Raw genomic sequence first — 8,077 nt, forward strand, 5'->3', positions numbered from 1 at the left:
ACTAAGAAGAAGGAAGAAAGCTTGGTTTATTCTTGACTACTGTGGCGGCGTGCCAATATAGGGCCATATGGCTCTAGTGGAGCTTAGGGTGCCTCAGGCACCTGCAACAAAAAGTGGTAAGCGATTCGGGATAAAATGTTGATTCAATTCGGGTGCCTAGAGGAGTAGAAGAGGAGTAGAAGAGGAAGTGGGAGGTGGGAAATTAGGGATGAAGTAGGGTTAAGGACCTCGGAGGTATTCAAAACTCTCAGGATTGACTTCCGAGGTTATTGTTTATTGAATCATCGTGAGAGACTTTGAGAAGTCCCAAGAACTCATTATGTGAAAAATGCTCATCTTCGTTGATCGTGTAAGATGGAATAGAAGATGCTATGACATCCACATTGCTTCGCGCAATGATCCGGGCGATCAGCCGTTCGCGGACCTAGTGGAGTTGTCCAGTCCAGGTCGTTGAGTCCCAGTGACCTTCGCGTAAGTTTACAAAAAGGTGCGCCGTTCCTGGCACAAGCCTTTTGGAATATTCTAGGTTAGCTTATATCTATGAAAACTATAAATTTGCGGGGCGCGTGAGCACAGAGTTCAAGGACGGGACGTAGGTAGAAGTGTCTGATGTCACGGCCCGAAGGCATGGTCAGTTTACCTAGCAGAGTTTCTCACCATTCCCATTTCATGAGAATTGGGCCTCTCAAATTTGCCCCTGGCCACCTAACTCTGTACGGTTCAGAGTGTTCTCCTTCATTAAGGAGGCTTTCAAAATACCAACCCGAATAGCTTAAGCTATTGGAATTACACAGAAGCCTTTGGCTCTAATACTTTCATGTCGATTAGTCTTGATTAGATACTGCCCAGGAAGTGTTTGATGCAAGCGAGACTGATGTTAACGATATGACTATAGGGATTCAAAATCATCTCGCAGGTATAATTGTGAGTTGAGTGGCTTTTATCTTGATGAATTACAAAGGACCTTAGGTAAATGACATGCATAGGTGACTGAATAGTATATTTGATGTTATTCCTTGATTTTCTATGGAAAACTGTTTGGTTAGGAGATTGACGTGAGTTCCCGTCACTGTCAGAGTTGATGACTGAAGTAACTAATTTTCATATTTCTATATACTTAACCTAGTTACTTCTTTAAAGGAAAAGTACATGGACATCTCACGTACGGAAATATAGAAACAGAATATATCATAATATCTATATCTAGACATCAAACTACTTGTTTTTGATCATTCATGATCGCTTGAGTGGTCGTTGAAACACTAAGTCTACTAGGTATATAAACAAGCCTTACTACTGTACCTCCTTACTACCTGCTTACAGACTTCTTCTTGTATGCTAGCCTCTAATAATTCGACATCTCCTGTTGACAATCGCCTAGTTCATGGTGCACAATATCTTCCGGCCTCTCATAGATTACCAAAATGTCAACAACCAAAGACCATCGAGGCCTCGTCGTTGGTGCGGTGGGTTACGAGCAGATACTCAATTATTGATATGGAAATTCATGCCCAAGGGTGATTTCCCATGAACATTATTCATCTACGCGATATCTCTATTTGCAACCCTCTTTCATCTCTCGTGCTTTATTCCTTCTTCTTCTTCCTTTCACACATTAACCATCAAAATGCCTCCCGCGTACGAAATGCACTTCAGCATGTGCTTCTGCTGGAGGTTGCACCGTCGCCAATGGACGGCGTCGAAGCTCCCGGACTCGGTGTGTAGTAGACAGACGTCTTTCCCTCTGCGACTTCTCTAGTTACTACCAACTCTCTACTGACACTAGCTCATCTAGCTGCCTACTTACGCAGCTGCCAGAAAAGCCCACCCTCGTCAAATGAAAGAGCCCGTTCATGAAGCTCCCCTTGGAGATCCACCTAATAATCTTCGGGTATACCTGGAAGCAAGACCAGTACTGTCTCGCTCTCACCCCCAAGTTCCTCCTCCTCCTCGCTACCATGAAGCCGGCCGGGATTCCCTGCGCGATCACCTACCGCACCCGGACCTCGTGGAGTATGATGGCCATGCCTTCGACTGGCTCGTGGGCGCGGTGTCCCGCTACCTGGCATGCTGGTGCGTGCGCAATATGAGCGGGGCGTCCTGGTTGTGTATGATCCATTACCGCGGTGATTAAAAATGTAAAAAGGAAGACCTACTTACCTACTCACCCCGCGATTTAATAACTGGGTGGGAACCTCCATTACCAGTATACTTTTTTTGCTTGGAAGTGCTTTCAAGGACTGGGCCGGACCATAGCCGCACCTAGCTTAAGGGAGGGGCTGAGAAGTAATATGGAAGTGGCAGTGGCAGTGGAATTGGGGGAGAGGGGGGGACGTTCCATACTTCTTAGTGGACTTCTTAATAACAAAGTCGAAGTCATTATACAAAATGGACTTGCAACCGTGCGAGATGTGATACTAGATGTTCTCTAGGTACACGTTGACCTAAAGTCAAGATGCATATGTGTAATCCGTAAACCTTCAAGACCATGTTGTGATATTCCATGTCAAGAATAGGTCGGGCCTTTAACAGAGAGAGCCTCTCCAGAGAGCGCACCTCAAAGATAGTACTTAACCTACCTCACAATAGATACAAATAAATATTTGCACTTTAATAACAATACCTATGTAAATCACACCGAGCAACCATCCAAAGTACCTACCGAATAAACAGCCCAATGAATAAATTGAGTCCCCAAAACCGCACCCTCGCCCTCGCCCTCGCCCTCGCCCCTCCTCGCTCTCCGACACTCGCCTTTCCGCACCACCCTCATGCCCTGCTTCGGATTTTGGTATATAGATAACTATCTCGCGTGAGATTATCAATTCAGGTACCTACTACTAGTAGGTAACGAGCCTTCCAAGATTTCGGACGACGTGTAAGAACGGCAATAGCCAGCCCACCATACCCCCCCTCGGAACATTACTACCTAACGTAGAGAGGTAGAGGAGGCTACCTACCTAGTATTTTACTTTCTCAACACTATGTGCCTATGTACCCACCTAAGGTTAGGTAGGTATATGTCTTCGGTAGTCGGCCGTCAGTAGTGACATACATAGCACCACAGATCGCCAATACCCACTCCTGAGTGGTCTACTAAATAACTAATCCCGTACCCATAGTTATCCCCACCTGTCAAGTTGTAGGTTAATATAATTAGTAACACCTTCTCCAGAGTCCATGCCTACATTCAAGTAGTATATCAACCCCGCATCGATGTGGAAATAACTATGGGAAATGGGGGTTTTGGCTCGTGAAAACTGGAGCATTACGTTGCATTTGCGTCGAGCCGCCCAGGGGGGCTGGGGGGCTTCATTCGTGGAGGGGGAATGGGGTAATAGGGTGTGTGCTTACTACCTAGGTTGGTACCCAGATAGGATTGTAGGAAAGCAAGTAAGGAGGGGGGTGTGTGTTTTCTACTCGCCGGATATACGATGGAGTGAACGAATGGATACATTATATTCTATTCCCGTCGTTTTTCTTTGTACAAATAAAGCATCACCGCACGCACGCATCGATTTCTTTCATGGATATCAAGGACTACTGCTGATTTAAATGTTGAACTCACGCCTCTCACGATGGATACTATAGCGACCTTCCTCTCACTGCTCAGGCCTACCGAGTCCTTACTCCAATTTGTGGCTCTGGGCAGTCTGGCCATAGTCACGCTGTACGTAGCGGGGAACGAGGTTATCCGTCACCGTAGCCGGATTCCCGGCCTCAAGGGCCCCAAAGGTTGGCCCGTGGTCGGGAACCTTCTCGACATACTGTCAAATGCGCCGTTGAAGTACCAGGAGTGGGCCAAAGAGTACGGCAGCGTATTTCAAGTCCAGCTTGGCAACACGACCGTGGTTGTCGTCGGCAGTGCCAAGGCGGCGAGGGCCCTGTGGATATCCCACGCACAAGCGTTGAGCTCCCGGCCGATCACTTATACTTTTCATAAGGTGAGTCGTCTGTCTACAGCCCGAACTGTCTACCTATCTCCCACATCATAGCGCTCTCACACATGACAGCTAGCCGCCAGCACCGCCGGCCTGACCATCGGCACGTCTCCATACGATGACTCTCTGAAGCGGAAAAAGAAGGCCGCGGGCGTGGCTCTCAACCGGCCCGCCATCCAGACCTACGTCCCGTACCTCGACCTCGAGACAAAGGCCTTCATCCAAGACCTGCTCACCTACGGCGAGGCCGGCTCCACCGCCATCAACCCGCTCCCCATGGTGCAGCGGCTAAGCCTGTCACTAGTAATGACGATCAACTGGGGCATCCGCATCCCCTCGATCCACGACCCGCTCTTCCAAGAGATCGTGCACGTCGAGGAGGAGCTGAACCGGACGCGGTCGACAGTCGGCAACATCGCGGACCACATCCCCTTCCTGCGGCTCAACCCCCTCAGCCGCAGCTCGCAGCAGGCGCGGGACCTGCGGCAGCGGCGGGACACGTACTTCGCGCAACTAAACGCGGACCTCGCCGCGAAAGTAGCCCGCGGCACCAACGAGCCGTGCATCCAGGCCAGCGTGATCACGTACAAGGAGGCGCAGCTGAACGAGGCGGAGCTGGCGTCCTTCAGCCTGTCCGTGCTGGCGGGCGGCTTCGAGACCGTGTCCAACACGGTGCAGTGGTCGATCGCGCACCTCGCGCAGCACCCCGAGATCCAGGAGAAGGCGTACGCGGAGATCCGGCGATTTCAGGAGTCCACCACCCCTACTAAGAATGGCAGTGAACCGCTGTGCGACGCTGCCGATGACCAGAAATGCGCGTACGTGCACGCGCTAGTAAAGGAGGCGTTGCGGTATTTCAGCGTCGTTCCGCTCGCGCTCCCGCGGGAGTCGATTCGAGACGTGCAGCACGAGGGTCTCGTGATCCCGGCTGGTAGCACGTTCTACATGAACGCCTGGGCTTGTAATCGAGGTAAGACGAAGAAAAATCCCCATGATTCTCTGCTGAGTAGCTTGCTTGCTGTCCTTACCTGCCACCCTTTCAAAAAGCGCAATTGTACTAACTTGTTCGATTTTTGTCATTGCTACCTAGATCCCGAGCTATGGTCTGACCCGGACACCTTCATGCCAGAACGGTGGCTAGAGAAACCTGATGCGCCTCTCTTCACGTTTGGGCTCGGATACCGCATCTGTTCGGCCTATCTCCTCGCTCCCCGGGAACTGTACCTCATTTTTATGAGACTGTTGTCTAGCTTCCGCTTGGAAGCCCCTGAAGAGATCAAGTGCGATCCTACCAATGATATTTTGAGCCCAACTGATCTGATTATGACCCCGAAACCCTATCGGGTGCTCTTCATACCGAGAAATGAAGCGAAGCTGAGGGAGTCCTTGGGGGCATTCAAGTGAGGGAATAGATTCTGGTAGCATATTATCATGGCTGTAGTCTTAGCTTCAACGATAGCTAGTGTATAAAGAGAGCCTTGTGAATCCATGGATACTACTTACTTTTCGGGGACCTAATCATGTGTATTATCCCACATATAGCTACCCCCTACTGATTACTCCGCTACTTAGCCAAGTACGAAAGAGCTGGTCCTGGCGATCCCAGTTCGATATTGACCTAGTGAGAAGGACTAACGCAAATGATGGCTTTCTTGAAATATTGAGGAACTGGGCTAGGTAATGCCATCGGATCGTGATATAAGGATTAGGTGAAAACGCCTCGTATAATGAACTAGGTTAGAAATGTAAATTTGGGTGTATCCTCACTAAATGGTTCCAAGGACAGAATTTCTTATTCAGAATTCTGTCGTATGCCTATATTTCGTATTCTGCAGTTGATGTGCATGAAGCCAATGTTGAATAAATTTTCGAACCCGTGAACGCCATATCTTGCCATTTTGAAATCGTTGAGTGTCTCGTTTTGACTCCGATATCCACCTGACACCTGTCCATGCCACTTGATGCTACTTTCCTTCCTGTCTCCCATGATGAGTTTGATGTTGAGATCCCATACTCTAACCCCCGAAACGCCGCGAATGCACCCGTGAAATTGACCTGTTATACCTACCCATCCCGTTTTGGTGTGATTTTACCTGTAAGTTCTGTTAAGCCCAACCAGGCTCAAAAATTCATTTCTTGTCTTTTCTTTCCGCTCGAAACAACCCAGCACGCAGCTCGTAATGGTACTGGTTGTCGTTTTCTCAACCCCTCGCATAACCATACAGAGATGGCTCGACTCCATGACCACTGCCACGCCCTGAGGCTTGAGGACTTCCATGATGGCATTGGCGACCTCTCTTGTCAATCGCTCCTGGACTTGTAGTCGGCGGCTGAACATTTCTGCGATACGCGGAAGCTTAGATATGCCAATGACATTCTTATTTGGAATATATCCGATGTGCATCTGTTCAGAAGGTTAAACCATGATATACATCGGTATGATTCAGGGTTAATAGGTAGTTGACTAACCTTTCCGGTGAAGGGGACCAGATGATGTTCGCAAAGACTGAAGATTTCAATATCTTTTACAATAACCATCTCATTATGGTTTTCGTGGAATATGGCATTGTTTACGATGTCCCTAACATTCTGCTGATAACCTTTAGTGAAGAACAACATTGCCTTCGCATATCGTGTCGGCGTGTCTAGCACCCCTTCTCGGTCTGGATCTTCGCCGACGCATTCAAGGATGGTTCGAATGGCACCACGCATCTTTTCGAGTCTCTCGCCGGCTTGTTCAGAGCTCTCCTCAAGTCTCTCGCGTGTTCCCCGGCCTACTATATGTCAGTAGAGGTCTAGGAATAGAGCGTGACGGTTCACCTACTAGGTCTACTAAGACCATCAAAATCAATAACTGGGCTTGGCGACCTTGTTTCGACGCTCTTCGCCTTCGCCTCTTCTCTTCTTCTTTTCTTGCTTGGTGGCTCGTCCCTAGGATCTCGTGCAGCTTTGCTTATGCTGTTTCGTCTCATGTCCGAATTGGCATGCCCGTTGATCTCAGATATCCCACCATCTTTTGCTCTCCTTCTCCTCTTCTTCTTGTTCGCCCGTTTGCCATTTTGACCTTGATCGGGTTCCGGATTCTGATTTCCATGGACAGAGTCGTCGATATCGGACACACCACTGGGGGAGGAGCTACTAGAATGATCTAACCTTGAGACTGTTGAATTCTCATTGCCCATTTCGGTTCCTGCGAACGGGACCGTTTTACTTTTTATTATAGGCATAGCATTAATAAGACGCAAGAGAGGGAGACAAAGTGGCGCATGCGGTGCGGTGCGGTCTGGTCTTGTATGCTCAGGGTTTGGCGGGGCTTAAGTTGGATAAATCGTTGGTGAGTCGGTCGAGCGAGGGGAATTATGTAGAACGTGAAAGCGTTGAGGTTTTAATCATTTCAGTCAGATGGGATATAGGATGTAGGATGGTGGAATAATAATATACAAATACAAAAAAAAAACTAAGAAAACAAGCAAAGTCAGCAAAGTTTGTCAATTGATATTGTTGTCAGGGATTCTATAAAGTTCCGACATACCATTAAGTACCCAAGTACTACTATGTAAGTTTGAAGCTCTAAAAAAGTCAGACGAAAACTCAATTCAATCGGCAATGAACCCCGAATTAGCGTTATCGGACTAACTAGTGTTATCGGACATTTCGAATATCCCCATATTATTTCGAAATTTGGTTTATGTTACATAGCGGGGCACTAGCGTACATAGTTAGTCCGTCATGTGCATTTTTAGTGCCATTTACATAACTAAAGTTTGTACCTGGGTACCTACAGCTCCCTGTACATGTGCACCTTATGTAATTTGAAATTTAATCATCTCGCAATCAGCACTGTACTAGGTTAACCTACTACCATTCATTACTTCCACTCCCAACTGCCAACACCAAACATCTTTCACCAAACATACATTCTACTTCTTTAATCATCAACATCCTACCAAATCAAATCAAATCAAACCAAACCCTCGATTCTCGCGGCAATATTCTCCTCTCTGACGCCAACCTGACCATACCATTCGCCATAATCTCCCGATCTCCTTAACAACTCAGTCTAGTCTAGTTCGACACCATCACAGCATCTAAAGATTCAGAGTGGGCTTCACTGAAGCTAATCGCGCCCCGATAAT

The 8,077-nt window shown here is 48.0% G+C and overlaps 2 protein-coding genes across 2 annotated transcripts; one reads left to right on the forward strand and one right to left on the reverse strand.

Moving 5' to 3' along the window:
- Positions 1–3,578: 3,578 nt before the first annotated feature.
- On the forward strand, positions 3,579–5,345 carry GGS25DRAFT_522158 (3-hydroxyphenylacetate 6 hydroxylase; the record flags this gene model as incomplete). Its single annotated transcript, XM_049264170.1, has 3 exons — positions 3,579–3,944; positions 4,014–4,911; positions 5,032–5,345. 3 exons carry the CDS (start codon positions 3,579–3,581, stop codon positions 5,343–5,345), a joined length of 1,578 nt encoding a protein of 525 aa, XP_049117123.1.
- Positions 5,346–6,030: 685 nt separating this feature from the next.
- On the reverse strand, positions 6,031–7,123 carry GGS25DRAFT_514499 (GTP cyclohydrolase I; the record flags this gene model as incomplete). Its single annotated transcript, XM_049262997.1, has 3 exons — positions 6,031–6,345; positions 6,411–6,715; positions 6,766–7,123. 3 exons carry the CDS (start codon positions 7,121–7,123, stop codon positions 6,031–6,033), a joined length of 978 nt encoding a protein of 325 aa, XP_049117124.1.
- Positions 7,124–8,077: the final 954 nt, after the last annotated feature.

The sequence above is a fragment of the Hypoxylon fragiforme genome, assembly GCF_022984875.1.
Source record: "Hypoxylon fragiforme strain CBS 206.31 chromosome Unknown GGS25scaffold_5, whole genome shotgun sequence".
Lineage (NCBI taxonomy): Eukaryota > Fungi > Ascomycota > Sordariomycetes > Xylariales > Hypoxylaceae > Hypoxylon > Hypoxylon fragiforme.